Source organism: Ornithodoros turicata, chromosome 1, assembly GCF_037126465.1.
Source record: "Ornithodoros turicata isolate Travis chromosome 1, ASM3712646v1, whole genome shotgun sequence".
In the NCBI taxonomy this organism is placed as follows: domain Eukaryota; kingdom Metazoa; phylum Arthropoda; class Arachnida; order Ixodida; family Argasidae; genus Ornithodoros; species Ornithodoros turicata.
Window position 1 is genome coordinate 185,406,934 of NC_088201.1, and position 19,053 is coordinate 185,425,986.

The following is a 19,053-nucleotide window of genomic DNA, read 5'->3' on the forward strand; positions in this document are numbered from 1 at the left end:
GATTAAGCAGTGAGATCTCGTCTGGTAGCATTCCTGTAGCTGTAACAGTAGTGACGAGATGAATACCGCAGAGGGGAAATCAGCTACCACATCATTCATGGCTACTCCACATCGATTCGTCGGACCAGGGATTTTCGACCCCAGCAAGGAAGAATGGAAAATAAGATTCCAAGCTTGACTACATGTAGCCACAGTATCTTCAGACACGGACAAGGGGAATTTGATAATTTTGTCATCGAGTCGGAAGAGTTTGTATCTACAGTGTACGCTTATTCAGCCTAATCAAGTTACTGACATTACCTTTGCAGAATTGGTCAAGAAGCTAGACGAATTTTGTGCTTCCAAACGGTTCAAGGAATTTCGGGGAGCGACTTTGTTTTCAACCATACAGAGCGACGGGGAGGCAGTTTCGGATTTCTTGGCAAAGTAAGAGTGATTATTGCAACTTGTGTATAAGAGAGCGAGACAGACTTCAGAGCATCGTCTTTGCTCACAACATTCATAGTCGTGTTGAAGGTTACACGTCTGCGCGCAAAGTTGGTGCTCCAGAGAGTGCTCCTCATCATTGAAATTGCGCTTCGGTTATCTGAAAACGGTATGCGTGCCCAACAGGTGTCACGACAACTGGAAACACTAGCGGTACTGCCTACGCTTTTGTCTGTAGCAAAGGCTCAGGGCAAGCCCAGAGCACACCGATGTTGGAGATGTGGGAACACAAATCACGTGGACAATGCCTGCCGTTTCAATGACGAAGCATGCAATACTTGTGGAAAGACGGGTCACATTGCTCGAATCTGCAAGGCGAAGACAGCCAAAGGAAATGGACGTCACAAGAGTACAGTCAAAGCAGCTTCGCGCATTTTTCTAGCCGGTGGTAGAGATGGAACGTTTATTCAGTGTGTCATTCAAGTTCAGAATGTTGAAATACAAGTGGCCACGGGTTCCAAGAATAAGCTTCTGGATCAGAGGACTTGGTTTAAACTTCGGAAACCGAAGTTGGAGGAGCTACAGTACAGGGCATGTCAGGACATTCGTAAACAAACACTGTCACACGAGGAAAATCGCAAGACTGCTGGGTAACACAGACAAGCAAGCACAGAAACACACTTGAACAGAGTGAAGAAGACACTCTCCGGCATCGATGTATTTTGACGTACATTGCACTCCCTCATAGTAAATCCACTCGACACAAAATGCACCAGACGTACCCCGTGAGAGGCAAACTGAATTCCACTGAGGCTACACTTCCCCTGATGACCAACGCAATTCCTAGGAACATAATCAACGCGCGTCATCCACCCCTAACACGTCCATAACCGTGATAGGCTAAAAGAGAAGTGAATCCTTGCGCCCTCTGTGGGCCTTGGTCACTGGTCATGACGTCATCTTATTGTCTCAGGGCTACACTGTTTTTTCCGCTAATGCCCAGCGCCAGTGCTCTGGACAAGGCCCAACTGAAACAATAGAGCCGCGGCATGAGGTCATCACCCAGGCATGCAGCTGCATGGTTCAAGAACGCGTACGGCTGCGCCCCTGACAGGAGACCTATTATTTGTTGAATCACTATCCCAAGATTATTTACTTTATTCTACTAAAATGATCGCATAAGAAACAGAAAAACCATTGCAGGAAAACACAAAACACCATGCACGAAAGCGAATCGTAGCAATTAAGCATTTTAATCCCAAAGACTTACTAAATGAGACTTACCAAAATCCAAAATACCAAATACCAATATCAAATACCAAAAAAGAAATAAAGTATCCTAACAAGGAACACCATCAATGACTAATAACGACGAGCTCACTGATGTATGTCCGCTCCGTCCGACAGCCAGGCAGAGAATCGAATAATGACGCTTTTCCCCCCTGAATAAAGCCACCCATCTGTCCCACTTGCGGTTACTTTCTGAACTAATTTAATCGCGAAATTATTAAGAATATTGCCAGCTCTACTCCCATTCCGACCAAGGGCGTGGCAGCACTATCGTCATCGTCAAGACACTGCCTCAGCAAAAATGTTTCTTGTCAAAAAAGAAAAAAAATACCGAACTATATGCGTCAACAAAAGGAAATCATGCATCATAAGACAGAACATGTCTGGGCATGTCAGGACATTGCTCAACAAGCAGTGTCACACGGGGGAAATTCGCACGACTGATAGACAACAAAGGAAAGACACCACACAGAAGACTTGAACAAAGTGGAAAACATACTCTCCAGTGGCAAACTATTTCTAAGCACACACACTCCACTTTTTCAAAAACAGCCCTCATCGTAAATCCGCCCCGGAAATTGCACACATCGACCCTCCCATTTTCTGAGGCTACACTTTTTCTCCACCAACGGTGAACACTATGCTACAGACGCCTGAAACATACAGCCACTGCATGACGTCATCACATCCTGTCTGAAGACATGTAGAGCTGCGCTAGACTACTGCTCTACGCCGTCCTATTATTTATTGAATCACAAGATTATTTCCTTTGTCCTACTCTTAATGCTATTCACTCTTACATTCAAATTCAACAATAGAAAAAGCAACATGCATGGCATCTGATCGTAGCGATTAAACATTTTCACCCCAAAGACTTGTCAGAAATCAACATCACCCTTGCTACTTTCACTGATTAGAAACACCACAGCAGTAAAATCCTAACTCATTATGAGAACTGCTACCACTGCTTTCTAAAATAATAATTGGGACCCTGGAACAGTCAACAGCATCACTGGGCTGATGTAATGCGCGACGCGCAACCTTTTCTATGCTCATATACTCATTGTCTGAGGCTAAACCTGCGAGCAAAAAGGTGCGAAATCCTGGGGGTAAAGTTCCATTCACGCTCGACGGAGGGCTAGACAGGACGCCGCTACGGGAACAGATATATCATGTGATTGAATTCCTACTAAATTATTGATTTTCAGTCTTGCGTTGCTGTTTAGAAAAACTATAACAAAAAGCCCGTACTACTCTTACTAAGCTCAACTATAATTTTAGCAGTCTCAAAATATTACTCCCTATGGAAGCTACAATTGCACTATTACTTAGATTACTATCAATTAAGCGCTCCAAGCTTTTCTCTCTTCCTATTTCAGCCTACCGCATCTTGTCATGCAGTGAAGCAGACTCACATGCAAAATGATTAATTTACCAAATACCACTGAGGGTGGCGTGCTTCATAGGAATTTCTACCCAGCGCTCAGATACAAGCATTTCTACACAAATACCCATAACTGCAAACAGCTTACTTCATCAACATATCGACCACCGAAGAACATCTAACAAACAAACAAACCCACTTCTCCTGATAGAACACTATTCAGCTTCACAAAGCGACGCCCATTTCTTTTGTGTAAAAGCAGTGAAAGAAGGAAAGCGCAGCGAAAAATAGCACGCACTTGTGCTCGAATTGCTATGACTTCGAAAACCGAAGCATACGCTGATAGACTGAGAGAAACACCCCCATTTCTGCCATCAGAAAATGATTGCATAATGCGATACACACAGTTACATTGTCTCTGCATAAAGAAAGCACAGAACAAGGGTACACAGGTTCCCTGAAGAGATCAGGGAAAATCACTTTTACTCGGGCAGCACAATACGATATACGCTGAATTTTGACGGGTGAAAATTGCAATCAGAAAAGCACTGCTAAACAAGTCCACACATGCGACAGCGCATACAAAACACGGCGGGGAAAAACGGAGCGCTCAGGAATAATCGCAGCTTCACTACATATCGCTACGAAACTCAATGGCTAACACAAGATGAGAACAACAAGATACTAGCGGCGGGTAAAAATTCCGAAAGAAAGGCACTGCTAAACAAGTCAAGACATGTGACATTCGCTGCACCCTGTACCTCTTATCATTTTTAAACCAAACCAGGTTACAGATGTTTATAAGCATACGACCCTTCACTAAATAGGTGAGTCGCTAATGACTCAAATCAAATCATATCAAATAATAATTCTCACGTCATTGACTGCAAGCCGCCTTGAGGTCCCTCTACTCGCCTTCGGCTCACCTTACACATTCGGAGCGTTTCTGAATACATTATGATGACTCTGGAATAAAAGATTTATCGCGAGGATAATCATCTGCTGCGCGTTGTATTTTTATAAGAGACGCCAACAAAGGCTCGCTCTCGTCGTGTTAAGCACTACGTAGGCTATTTTTATTGATTTTTTTTCATTTCCAAGAGTTCATTACTTTGTGCGTGTCACCGAAAATTAAAACGTCAGTTCTGCTGCTGTTAAAGCGATAAAACAGTGCGCTCGCTCGGGAATCGGTAACGGATCCCGATCGCGCGCGTCATTTCGTCAGCGTGTCCAAACCGCGAGAACGGGCCCGCGTGCGGCTCGCGTGGGGACGCGGTTCGAAAGCACTGTTTTATCGCTTTCTTTAAGAGGGCATACCAGTCCGGGAGCAACTTTGATTCACGATTTTCTCTAGATGGCGCAACGCACGCCGTTCGCCTCCGACTACGAAATAATCCCCATTGTGCACGAGTGAGGTCGCGAGTTTAAGGCGGCACAGTCCCCTGCGCTCTTTGTCGAGAGGCATAGTGTCGGACTTTGAGGCGGCGGTACGCAGTTAAGTTCGGGACACTCACGTCTTTTTGCTTGTCTCCTTGTCTCCTATGACTGCTATGACTACTTTGTTATTGTTGTTTTGTTATTATATGTTTACGCTATAAAGTTTGTTTTTTAACAAGTCACTAGCATCTGTATTGAGTGATTACGGAATTTTTAGTTGCTCTTCGTATTGTTGTACTAGTGCATACTTGCTATATGCTGGTGTACAAATGTGATCGGATAGCATGGGTGATCATATGTGCAATACAGACACAGATGGTATTATAAACGCAGGTTGCCGGCACTGAGTGTGAGCACTAGTTGATTGCCAATTAAAGAAATCAAAGAGCGGCCACGGAAAGGTTACTTCATATGCCATCAAGCTCGCCCGAGATGTCGGTATCTCGGAGGCCCTCAGCTGGATGTACTGGAGTCTGTAAATTAGGCGATAAACATTCCCGCGCTTACAATGACGGTCTGGAGAATTTCGTGCTCAAAACAGTATTGTTTTCCTGCACTCGCTTACACACAATTATCTGATAATGCCTCTATTATTCATGTCAAAATGACATTTTATTATGTAGATTTCTGGTAAGTGAGTATTATGAAATACAGTCGACCCCCGTTTATCCGGACGGTGCCGTTCCCGGCGAAATCGTCCGGATACCGGGGCATCCGGATAAATGAAACGACCGAATAGAAACGTCCTACAGAGTAAGGTTTAATTAAAACACAGAAATCTCGTCAATGACAGCTGTTACATAGTAGTGTATGCACTCGATTCCTGCAAACTTTTGCTAATTGCATAGAGTTGAGCCACGCTGTTGCGCTGCTCGAAGAATGTCAGTGCGGACGCAAAGTGTCAATGTCGGAGCCTTGTTTCTCACTGGCGTCATCGGCACCGTCTTGCTGCACATCATCGGAGGCAACAGCAGCAATCACACCGTCATCAGTCATGGCTGCGCACGCATCATCATCCTTATCAACGTAGTCAGAAACCGCAGCATCATCTACGGCAGTCACAGTGAGCCTCTGCATCAGGGATCGCAGCTCACCTAGGGGAATGTCTTCACCGGCCAACGGGCTGTAAGCAGCAGGCCCTCGGGTTGGAGTTTTCCCCTCTAGAACCGGACAGTTGCTCGAGATATTTCCAAATGACTCGACTAGTCAACGTGACCCAACGCACACAAATAGAAAAGGGGGTCATCGTGCACGGTTGTCTCCCCTACGGAGGAATGTAGGTCCCTAACGTGTGACGGGAATAACCCCACCAAAGCGAAAAGGGTGACGAAGCGGGGTCAGTGTCTCCTCTTACTCACGGTAGTCCGGATAACTGAAGCTGGAGTACAAGAATTTTCGACTTTCGTTCCCTGGAATTCTTGTCCGAGTCCGGAAGCTGAAGTCCCGATAAACGAGAACAAAATACATGGAGGAAAATCCGTTCCCGTGCCTTTTGTCCGGATACCGCGGGATCCGGATAAATGAAGTCCGGATAAACGGGGGTCGACTGTATTTGAATTCATTTTCAAGGAGTTGGTACAAAATACTTTTCAAAATTTCCGTTTCAAAATAAACTGCTTATTATTACCCGGAAACTTATATTTTAGAGACTCCTTTCCCCACTGTTTTCTCTTTTCTTTCACATTACACCAGCCCAGAAGGATGATGCCATGTAACACTTGACATATGCCACTCAACACTAACAAGTGCAAACACATGTCGCTATGTCGCACTAATCATATACGCTCAACACTTATTCTCTAGATAATATCATACTTGACTCTGTAAGTTCATATAAATATTTGAGTGTTCATATCACTAACAACGTCAAATGGGATCTTTACATTAATGATGTATACTGGAAATCTAACCAGATGCTAGGCTTCATAACACGTAACTACTCCGAAGCACCTATCGAACTAAAGATTCAACAGTACACCACACTAGTTCGCTCTAAAATTGAATACGCGGTGTCTATTTGGGATCCTTACCAGAATCACCTCATTCGGAAATTCGAACTGGTACAGAACAGGGCTGCTCGCTTCATTTTTTCAGGTTACTCACGTCATTCCAGCGTCAGCGAGCTCAAATGTCACGCCCCTCTACCACAACTATCTCTACGCCGTAAAATATCTCGTCTGTTGCTATTTCATAAAATCTACTATAATGACATTCTTCCCAGGTATCCACTTTTTTCTCCTCCTCACGGTATATCTAGGAACTTGGATCATCCTGGAAAAGTCCCCATTTCGTTTGGCCGAACTAATCATTTCCAGAACCCATTCGTTCCGAAGACGGCTAATGACTGGAATGCCTTGCCTGCAACAATCGCAGTGGTTCAGGACACACGTGGCCCCGCCAGTGATGACATGTCATAAGTACCGCAAACAAAGACCTAGTTCAACGTCTTTTCCGGTACGCCTACATCAGGGTTTCTCAAACCAGACAAACACTGGAGAATTCAGGAGGAAGTAGCAGTAGTTGTAGTAGCACTGTAACCGTTCAACAGACAGTAATGATCTGGGAGAAACGCTTCCCGAGTGACCACATGAACTTAGGTCACAAAATGTCTGTTAGCCGCGTTTACCAGAAGCTGCTGCAGTGCTTGCTGATGCTGCGTTAGCCAAACATCCAGAATTTCCCGACACAACATAGTGATGCGTTGAATAGTGCATCAAGTAAAGGTCCCGACTTGCCTGGATATATGTAATTTCCATCGCTGTTCCATTTCATAAGAAGAATGTGTTCCGGAACAGGGCCAACAACTGGAGAAGTACAATTGCCTATGTAATCCAGCGCCGCTTGCTTCTCCGACTCGGAGACGAGGGAGGACGCTCCTGCGAGTACCCATTCACCACGCAACAAGCCTAACCTAGAAGTGCAGCCATAAAGAGCTCCAATGCGTACATTCGGGTGCCGGACAAATAATTAGACAGTAATGAAAGCGCCAGTATTTCAATGCAGTTCCAATGCAAGTATGAAAGTTATTATCATTCCTATCAATGTCTTTTAGACGGATAGTTACTTAATGTTTCTCGTTTGCTCGAAGGGTGTTATCCAACGATAACTTACATATAACTCATGCCGATCGTGGCTTGTTTCAGTTTCTTGCATTTCTGTACCAAGTCGTCACTTGTCGTCACGTCGCACCCGTCAGGCGCAACCCTGAAGGATGAAGAGGCATAGTTGGTATAGGAATGAAGAACCATATTCATATCGATATGCAGCTCTACTTCCCAAAAATATTGCGTAACTTTCAAAAGCAATGGCCCATTGCGCTATAGCTCTAAATTTCAGAGTTGATAAGCAGCAGGACACACCGCTGCACAAGGAAGAACGTTGGACCGCAGCTCACAAACATCCGGTTTGATTGCCCATCACTGCACATGCATATTTGCTTTCGCGACAGCGTAACTGCGTCCTATTCCCATGGACGGGAGTAGACATTAAATTCCTATTAAATTATCACTCGATACAGAATATCTCGCGCAACAGAGACAAATTCTTGTCACGTTGGAATCTAACCATTGTCTCTTAATGCGATACAGGTGGAAATAAAAGTACAATAGCTACTAGTACAGACCTGGCGTTATCATTAGCTGTCGGTCAGTTCATTGTGATAGAAACGACAACCAGAAGCTTTGAACTGGACCGAACAGATCATGGAAGAGTTCCTTGAATAATACTGTGTTATTATAGCAGGCTTCGCAGATCGTAACTTACAAAGGATTTACATGCTGGCAGCATTGTATGTAGCGGCGGTTCCAGCACTGCCACGACTGTGTTTTCTGCTTTTTTGGTGGCCGATTAGATGCCCCGGTACATTTTAAAATGGTTGCGGAGAAAGTATTTCTGCTACAATTCCGACAGCAGTGAACATTTCCTCCGCTACCGGTACTTTCCATTGGATGAAAAATGTAGAACAAAGACAAGGAAGGCAATGCAGCGGCAAAAAAATATACCTCCAGCTGGGGTACAATAATTGATCCGTCCTGCAAGTCATACCTTATGATATGCATTTAATTCCAGGGACACCCTATAGTAATGGTATAAAAATATAGGCATTGGGGCGTAAAAGATATGCCATTTACCAGGTGTAGTCTAAACACCTTATAAACTTAATATACCTTAATAAACGTATATCTTAAGTTTATTACCAGGAACAGTGTTTTGCAAAGGTATAGCTAAGTGTCATATAAAATATACAAAAATAAAAATATATACCATGCCAAAGGTTCAGATTATATACCCCAAAGCATAACAAAAAATGATCTCTGTACATCTCTGTTTTCTCCCTCTTATCCCGTGATGCGGCCCTATTCGAATAGAGGAATATGAAACAGTGCATCCTGGATATAAAAATGAAAATGGGGCTAGTCCACAGCATTGTGTGTGTTCAAATTTGCGACACTAGGTGCGAAGCTTCGCGTCCATAGCAAAATCACTGGAGGATGTGGAGCCGTCTACGGGTGAGTGCTCATCTTATACATTTTAATTTATGTACGCATTTATTTATCAATTTTATGATTTGCGTAGGGTACACGATCCCCGGAATCTTTGCGCTGTTTTTTAAACTTTTTTGCGACTACGAGGTCCCGAGGGTGGGCTTGGAGAACCTCTCCGAGTTCATGGGGTACCCCAACGATGTCGCCATAGAAGGGTAAGTTGTATTCGCCTCCCGTATTACATCGTCATCGCCCTGATCAGATTTTCTCAGTTGTACCCCGGAACTTGGAGGATACCCACATCGACATCTAATTGGATGTCGATGAGGGCATTCCCCTGACCCCTGGAGAGATCCACTGGCTCATGTGGACACCGATCTCCCAGTGCGATATGTAACGCGAAATGTAAGGGAGTTCCACATCAAGATCGCGTAAGATTTTTTGCCCATTTGTTCAAATGAAGTGTGAATTACTCTCGTGATTCTATATTAGGCTGTCCGGGTTATTCACCCTCGACGTGTATGACGAGGATACTAGGTTCAAATACTTTTAAAAAATTGTCTTCCTAACGTTCCTTATGATATCATTTTGCAGCCTCTTTGTTGAGCACGCCGATTAAACCAAACAACGTGCCTTGAAAAAAAAAAGATGAAAGGTTATCATAAAAAGAAAACTAGAGGAGATTGGAACGACATCGCAAATCGACATCGTACAGCGACGTACACGATATTGTAGAGTACATCGCCACTCCAGCAACACAAAAAATCACGGCAGAAATCGCTGTGCGGAGTATCATTGACATGCCATAGCATTTAAGAGTTCATCGCGGGCATTCTCCGACGAAGGGCAGGCCTGTGAAGACTGAAGTAGCTGACTTGGCCACCACTTGCTTGTCTATGCTCCTGACGAAGACACAGACCATAGCACTTTCCGTACGGGTCATGGGAAAGTCCGCGAACCAGTCGCCCCGTGTTTCTTAGTGGTCATATTGAAGTACACATGACAATCATGGACGCGTTGTGTTCCTTCATGTGTTATACGAAGGTGTTGCTCCAACAGTAATTGAAGTGTTCTACTAGAAGTAACTTCTTCACCTTGCCTTTAGTTAGGGGATCCCGGCGCAGCGTATACCAGCGCCATGGGGGCGGGGGCATCTATGTATAATCCACTTCTAGACGCATAGGTGGGGTTACTTCACGGACCATGCTGGTGGTCACCGTGGTACAGAGAGCATCCCAATGAAGGCTTCTGAGACATACTCGTGTGTTTTCTGCGACGGGTAGTTCACTACTACCCTAATATCAGATCAGGATGATCTTCACACCCCTCCCTCTACTGCACCACCACCACATTCCCCCTTTTCCCCCCTTTCCTCTACTACCCTGCCTGGCTGCGCCGAGCCGCCACCCTCGACTGGGATGACCACACCTCCCTGTAACATAATTCCCAGCCTGTAGGACGCATACGTCACCAACATCGTTTCAAGCGGTTATGTAGTGCGCTACCTTGTCTATACTTTGAGCATGACTATCTTAGTTGCCAAGATAGTTTCGTCATTTCTCGAGTGGGCGGCGGCACCGACGCTTCGGTTGTCTTCTCTCTTGATAAAGGAAACGCATCACAAGACGTCAATGTCGCGGTGGTGGACAAGGTCTCCGAGAGGGCCTGGACGTTGCACTTGGTCAGTACCGGACCAGTCAATATGTTGGTAACATGTGCATTGGGGTTGTGCACGTTAACGGCCTTCATGTTTGTCGTTCTCCTTGCCTGCTGCAATATCCTTTTCTCAAAAGGAAATCATGAGACTAGTCAACTTGCTTTTTCTTTTTCTTTTTTGTTTATTTTTGTTGTTCATGTCGTCTAGCGCGCGACCTCCTAGCATTGTACGCGTAGATACGCGTTACTGGTAACTGTCCGTTTCGTGAGTCACTCTCGCTCGCTAAAGAAGGGGGGGGGGGGTGCAACGTTTGGCACACGAGCGGTCTGTATGCATAGGCTAGCGGCACGTTGCTTGGGGGAGAGGTCTGTACGAGTGAAGGGAAAGCGAGGACGGTTATAAGTTATTCGCTGGAAAGCGCAATTTCCTTAAGTTGGGGTTCAGGGGTGCTGGTGGGCTGCTTAGCACGCTGCAGCTTGCAGCTTGCATCCGTTTGCATCGCCTGCTTAGCTTGTCGCATTTTGCACAAACACGCTGTGCGTTAATCTGAAGTCTTCCCCACACGCAGTTGTCGCTGCACCTAGACACACTTACGCTTCAAGTGGGGAAGCGGCGCAGCTGACAGCGCTGCTTGCGCCGGCGTGCGTGCGTGGATGTCCAGGTTGTGGCATCTGAAAACTCGTCACCCTCTCTCGTGGCGTTTTTGTGCGCGCGCTCGAGCACGTATAATTTTCCACCCCCAGAATCACACGAGGACCTTTCTGACTATTGCGGCTTCCAAAGAGATCACCGCAGCGCTTAAGTTAACGAACAGAGAAGTTGTGTATACGCTTAAATGCAGTTCTGACGTGCTTGAGCAGTGCGCTGTCCTCGGGCTCCACTGTGCAATGCTGCTGTTGTGAATGAGCCACTCCTTCAGTTTCGTCTTGTCTCTTCTTTTTCTATGTGCTTCGTGCTGTTGTCACAACCCACTGCCGAATTCGACGGCATCGCTGCATCGTCCCTGCGAGGGAGTTTTTGATGAAAATTTCGGCGTTATCCCCACACACGTGTTCTCCAAGTAGCAGCCAATGAGTGCAGGTATTGCACGGCGACATATCTACCGCAAGAAAACGCAGTGGGTTCGCTCACAAACGCTATCTCATTTAATGATGGACGCAAATGCGTATTTGGAACTAAATACTGAAGAAAAACGCTTGCTTGTGCTCAAATGTAACCGCCTGTGCTTAAACCGCCGCACAGTCGGCAATGACACTCGCGGACTGCCTTGATCACCAAAGCTCAACACATTGCGAATCTTATAGCACAGAGCTGAACGAGAGTTTAAGGAAGGTGTAGCATCACGATCGCACCTGCTTCATAGAACGAGATCCTTGAAATTTTATTGCGATGCCGCGTAAGGCTTGTAAGCTTGCATGTCACAACACCGACCAACTCGTCATGTGCACAACACCTTGCGATACGATTTGAGTACGTTTCTCCGTCACATGCACCTTCTAAAGATGGGAGAACCCTAGAGATATAACTGTCAGTATAAGGGGTTTTAACATTTTCGACCTGCATTTCCGCGATACCTCACAGTTCTTCAACCTCTCTTTGTTTAGTCTAGAGGAAACGTTGCTCGCTAACGGTGGAGAAGACACCTTTCTTTGTTCCCGTCAAATGCTTGGTTGCCGTTTCCACTCTCTCCTGAGGAAAGGCATTTATCCATATACCTCCGTCGACACTCTATAGAAGCATACGAGTTGCCCACAATACCATCTTTATTCACATCACATCACATCACATCACATCACCGCCAAAGGAAGCCTTCAAAAGCGACCTGAATGACGGAGAGAACTCGTACGAGGAAGGGGCTCAAGTAGACTTTCGCTTTGAGGGGGGGACGGTTTCCTAGCCGGAGTCCGTAACTGGGGAGAGAAGGAAAATGATAAGCGATACTTTTCCACTACCGTGCCTTTCCCTACGGAGTAGCTTATAGGTGTCTCGTAGTCCAATGTGTCTAACGGCTGTGCAATATTCATGTACTCTCACATATCCAGCATGTACCAAAAGGTATACCATTAATTACAGCCAGGACATACTGCCTCATATGGAGCATGCCAGCAATGGGGTAGAGTATCGCCCCTGGCAAGTAGACTCCCCATTCTTCATCTCGCAATAAAGTTGTTGTTGTTGACCTTGAGATGTAGCATTTAAGGCAATTTAATGCACAAAGCGCATATGCGCATTTAAAAATTTTCCAGGCGGAATGTTTCGAACACAGTTCTGTTTTTCTGTAATGACAATTATTTTCTTCGAGATGGCTGCGAATGCCGACCTCAAAGTTTTTCGTCCTTTGCTTAATGTGAATGGATTGATCAGTTTTTCCTATGGTCGACCGCAACTGCCATCATAGGCGACCATTCATCGAGTCATCAATAAGTAGTTCTGTGGTCGTAAAAGAAGGGAATTAAATTTTGTTTGTTGAATTAAATTAAATGAAAAGAAGAGAATAATGTTTGGTCATTGGCTTTCGTCAGGGCCAACGCCTACAAGAAGAATACACAACTTTTTGAGTGCTCTTGGCATTCTTCTCCAAAGCGGAGGATCTCACAGGAGTTACTGTTGTTACGTACACCCCTGCTTCCATACTTCCATGCACACAGCGACTTCTCTTGCAAAAGGGTTTGACTGCACAAAACACTACGTTGAATACGCTTCTCTCGAATGTATGAGTTCCTCGTGATGTGTCTACCGGTGAGAGATTGCGGGAAAAAATATTACCTAACTTTACCTAAAGATGTCAAATGATGCAAACTATTTATTGCGTTAAAACTAATCGCCTCTGTCCTGCCACAAAGCAAGTGTGTAAGGAGCATTATTAAGCATGTTGGCATACTCTGGATCCCGAATAATATTATTCTTTCTGCATTTTGTGTGACTCACATACCTACACAGTGTAACGTATTTAATATGAGAAAATAACGAGATCACGTCAGTCATCCTGTGTAAGCTTAGGTAATTCGATCTTACTGAAATGTTTCACTTGCAGCAAAAACACCTCAAAGAAAAGTTGGCTGTATGCTTGCAGTGCACTGACTACGTTGCTATATCATCGTTTCGGCCACTCGGTATTCCAGTTTCAAAAGACACGACGCTTTGTTTCTCTGGGGGGGAGGGGGGATATATTTATTAGACGAAAAGGAAAAAAAAAAACGGGGAAAGGTCAGCCAAACGGGACGTCGGCTTGCTATTCCAGAAATAATAATAAATAAATAAAAAGAAAAGATAAGAATTAAAGAAAGAAAGAAATAGGAAGGAATAAGAAGTAAATAGAGAAAGAAATTTAAGAAATAAAGAAAAAGAAAAAGAATTAGGGAAATAACGAAAAACTAACAAATGATGAAAGAAGGATGAGGTAGATTAAAGACAAAGATGGCAAAAAAAAGATGACTAACAAACGGTGAAAGAATGATGAGATGGATCACAGAAGATGACTTTAAAAGGAAAGCATGAGGTTAATGCGTTGATGGTGAGAGTGGGGCACAGAAGAATGAGATTGCACGACTGAGTTCACAGGCTGTCCATCATACCTGAATCTCTCAAGAAAGCCAGAACTGCTTTGGTCACAGACCGCTGTGTGGGATCTCGTACTGGGCCGAGCAGAGTGGCCAGAGAAAAGTCCGTGCACCGCAGCTCGAGTAGCCGTCGTCTCAGCGTGGCTCGAGTGGTGTCGAATCTATGACAGTCGAGGAGAAGGTGTGGCACACCATCTTCAACAGCGCAAGTGGGGCATTTGGGCGACTGGAGAAGACCCATTTTACAGAGAAGTAGAGGTGTCCTTGCGGCATTAAGGCGTAGTCGGTGTAGAATGGACGTTTCTTGACGCGAGCAGTGGTGTGTGGCAACAAAATCCGTCGACGGGTCGATAGACCGTAGATGGTCATTCAGTCGGCCAGCGTCCTCTTGAAACTGCCGAGTGCCGTTATGACGAACTCGCTGTGTCTGTAACCGACACGATGAGGCTGAAAGTGGTAGGAGACAGTTATTGGAGGTGCCGTCCCCATGTGCCCGACGTGCTAAGGCGTCTGCGCGGGTGTTTCCACGCAGGCCAATGTGACTGGGTACCCATTGGAAACTCAGGCTATGACCAAAGGATGGAAGTCGATTGTATATTGCGACTATCATGGTGTCTAGGCCGCCGATTGTTCTGGAACAATAATTTGCTAGAACTTCTAGCGCCACCTTACTGTCCGTGAACACAACGGAACTGTGAACAATAAAGTTGCAAGACAGAGTCCGAAATGTGCTGTCAACCCACTCGTGCTAGTTTTGCAAGCGACCGTATGACGGAAACTTGCAACGGAACTTGTAGCTTGTACACTTGTAACGGGTTGTATGACGTTGCCCATATCATTCAGTATGTTACATATACCGGCTTGTGTTTCGCAAATGCAAACCTCCCTAATCTTAGTGCTGCTGCTATGTCCTGCCTTCTTTATGTGTACAATGCGTCGTGGAGCAACAGCGTGGTGTCCAGGGGCTGGAAAGAAGCCCTGGTTGTTCCTTTTCTAAAGCCTGGGAAGGATCCCTCACACCTTGCATCGTTTCGCCCTGTCAGCTTCACAACTTGCCTCGATAATGCACTGGAGCGCATGGCGCTTCATCGACAAAAATTTTGGCTAGAACGGCATAGTGTATTCCCGAACAAGACGTCTGGCTTTCGTCGGCACCGGAGTTCAATGGACTCTGTCCCTTACCTTTTCACCACTGTCGAACAAGCAAAGCTCTATAAGAAAATCGTAATGGCGTTTTTTTTTTGTTTTGTTTACGTGAAGAGAGTGTACGACGCCGTCAGCCATGCTGTGGTGTCACATGAGCCTATTACAAGCTAGTGTTCCCGCTAAACTTTTCCGGTGGCTTGCTGACTCTCTATACAGCAGATAACTTTATCGGTGCGTACACGTGATGGAGCCATACCGGAAATCGTGGTAACGCACGGGTTACTACAAGGTGGTGTGTTAAGCCCTATAGTACTTAACCTCTTCATGGTGAGTCTGAAGTCCTGCATAACATCCAAGGTCAATATCTCGATGTATGCTGATAATGTTTGTATCTGCACACTTGGAAAATCAAGTCCTGCAATTCGGCGTCGTCCATGTTTCACTGAACAGAATTACGCAGTTTGCCACCAAAGTTGGCTTGGATATATCGAGAGACAAATCTGCAGCTGTCGACTTCACAAGGAAGCATATGCACCGATATTAGCTCTTTCTTGCTGGCTCGCCGATCAAGCAGGTGAAACATCCCAGGCTTCTGGGTGTCGTCTTCAACTGCAACTTGTCCTGTAAAAAACACATCGATCACCTTGACAAGAAGGCTCAACAGTGGACCTCCGTCCTTCGTCATTTTAGTGGCGCCAAGTTGGGTATGGGTGACCAACCACTGCTTGCTGTTTGTAAGGTTCTTGTTCGTGGTTCACTTGTGTATAGCCTTCCTGTCCTTCACGGCATTTCTGAGACGCAAGTTCAGCGGCTTCGGTGCTTTCTTGCACGCAGCCGGCGGATCTGTCTTGGCGTCCCCAGAGCTGCAGAAACGCGGATGGTCATAGCCGAAGCTCATGGCATACCAATTGAAGTCCTCAGGACGAGGGAGACTGTACGTCCCTATTTACGCCTTATAGCTCATCACCACCGTCACCCATTAGCAGCAAAACTTTATTAGCGCAAGCAGAGCAACATCTACAAAATCATTGCCAAAGTAAAGCTTAAATTTCCCTCGTTTGTAGTAAAATCAACAGTGTCTTCGTCTCCCCCTTGGGCTCTGTCACTGCCCTTGATCTCCCCAGGCACTCCGGGACTCAACGTTACCGACGGGCCCTCTACATCTGTAAGTTCATCGGTCGCCTTAGTTACTCCATCGATCCAGGTGTCTCACGGGTATAGCCGGGCACATTGGTATCGCCTGGCACACTTTCACGGGTATCGACACACTTCCGGAGAGGATTACGATATCTTGTCGTTCCTGCGGTATGTTCTACACAAAACACCGCGAATGTGGGTTCTATGCACGGGCTCCAGGGCGGCCCTGCAGTGCATAGAGAACATGGGTGCACGGGGTACGTTAGCTCCAATTGTCACGGACATCCTCAGCGACGCTCAGCGTCTCTGCGACGTAGGTCCCTCCATCACTTTTGAGTGGATCCCAGGTCACTGTGGACTAAGCGGAAATGAGGAGTCTGACAGAGTGGCTGCTGCTGCCCGAAAATGCCAAGCGGTGATACCGAATATGTTGACCCGTGGTGACACGAAGGCATTCTTGTCGGCGATGATCCAACCAATGGCGTCCCATCAATATCGCCGGGACATCACAGACAGGTTCTTGTTGCATGCCGGCGATCGAACTTTGTTGTTTTCCCTCCCAGGCCGTTTGCCCCGCTGTCTCACCTCCCTTCTGTATCGACTGCGCCTCAATGTGGCCTTCACCCTGCAGTTCAGACACAGACTACGGTATGCTTCAACCAGGTCGTGTTTTAACTGATATACACTCATATACGCGATAGAAGATTGACCCAATGAGAACATCGGATCCCTTGGGGTCACTGGTAATGCTACCATTTTCAGAACAAAAATTGAGGCAGTTATAGCGCGAGGAAAGGGCCTGGAAATAAGGTCATGTTTCGACGCTCAAGTAGAAGGGCTCTCGTTTCCATTTCCTGTGAATGCGGGGGTGGGAAATAACTGTCGCACCAATCTGTCCCCATACAATCCGTCCCCCCTGCGATAGTGTTTTCCATCCCCGGCATACAGAGGAAAGGGAAACGGGAGCGCTTCTACTTGAGCGTCGAAAAACGACCAGCAGACCGCCTTATTTCCAGGCCCTTTCTTCGCGCTATAAGTCCCTCGATTTTGGTTCTGAAAACGGTAATGTTACCAGTGATACCCGAGGGATTCGATGTTCTCATTGGGTCAGTCTTCAATGGTTGATAATTACAATGTTAATTCATGAAAGCTAATTAATGCATCGACACAGAATTAACTGTCTGTACCCTTTTAAGGTGAGCATTTAGGCGTAGAGTACATCGCCATTCGTTAAAACTGGGAAAAAGTGATTTTTCTATTTTTAAACATTACTTCTATAGTTACGGTGGACACCCTGCATATACAACACTGGACTGTGGAGTGTCTCAAGGTACGATTCTCTGCCTGCTTCTTTGCTTTCCAATTAAGGATTCTAGAGTCTCGCTGTATGTAGGCAACATCAAGATATTTCGTTGGCTTGAGAATATTTATGATTGTGACTTGGTCGAAGATTATACAGATTCTGTGCATCATTGGCTATGCGCGGTGTACAGATGTGCACAGATGCAGTGAGTACAGCAGGAAGAAGTGGGGGACATGAGGTTAGTGTGCGTCCTGTGCCGACTTTAGGGCGAACTGTGCCAACATTCGTCTGAAAAGTATTCGGAAAACCCATGGAAAAAGTCAGACGGCCGCTAGTAGGATTCGAACTCCCAGTCTTCAGCATATGATTGGTGTAATGCTAATATGGTACGTATCAACCTTGGGAGGATTGTACACATGACATTAACTCAGAAACTGTTGCGTTTCATACAAAGTAATTACACTTTGAATAATCAAGTTCTTAAGCAAGTCGATTGTACAAGGGACTTTGGTGTACACATGGATTCCTCACTGAAATTCAATCCACACATCAGTTTTATTGTCAGTGCAAGTTACCATACGTGCTTAGTATTAGAGAGTTCTAGTACATAGTACGGTATCGCCTTTGCGTACGTAAGGAATAATAAAAACTTATAGTGCATCTTACGCCAAGGCGATAGCGCACGTAACAGATAGCGTTGATGGCTCTGCGCACTGCGCGAAGCTCTCTTTCTGTTGTGCGCGTGCGCAGAACCATCAACGCTATCCCTTACGTACGCTAAGGCGAGGGTACGATGTACTAAAACTCTCTAGTGTTGATGGTCCTGCGCATACTCATAAGCCTAAAGAGAACTTCGCGCAGTGGGCAGAGCCACCAACGCTTTCGCTTAGATGCCAATCTTCGAATATCGCTTAGTTGCCAAAAGAGCCGGGAAGCTCAAAACGAAACCGAAACTTCTGAAGCTGCCCTTTCCTACCTCCTATGCAATGCGTGACGTTTCCGGTAGCCTCGTGTGGGCCGCCGGACGTTTTTCATGCACATGCATTGTAAATTCTTCATGCCACATCCATGACCAGTCATCTGCTTCCTCGATTTAATTATAAAACATTCGCCAGCAGTAAAAGCAAAGCGTACAGAAAGCCGTACACGTGGAATACCCGTGAAGAAAAGCCCACGGTTGATGAACTGTTTTTCCTTTGAGGAGCGCCTAATCATTCAAAGGAAAATAT

The 19,053-nt window shown here is 45.7% G+C and overlaps 1 protein-coding gene across 1 annotated transcript in view; it reads right to left on the bottom strand.

The window, feature by feature from the left end:
• The window catches only part of LOC135373998 (group 3 secretory phospholipase A2-like), a 50,292-nt gene that overhangs the window by 9,106 nt on the left and 22,133 nt on the right, over positions 1–19,053 (bottom strand). The window contains exons 3-4 of the mRNA XM_064607020.1: positions 7,649–7,741; positions 7,273–7,448 (exon numbers count right to left, since the gene is read on the bottom strand). Coding sequence (XP_064463090.1) covers positions 7,273–7,448; positions 7,649–7,741 — 269 coding nt within the window. The remainder of the gene's footprint in view (positions 1–7,272; positions 7,449–7,648; positions 7,742–19,053) is intronic.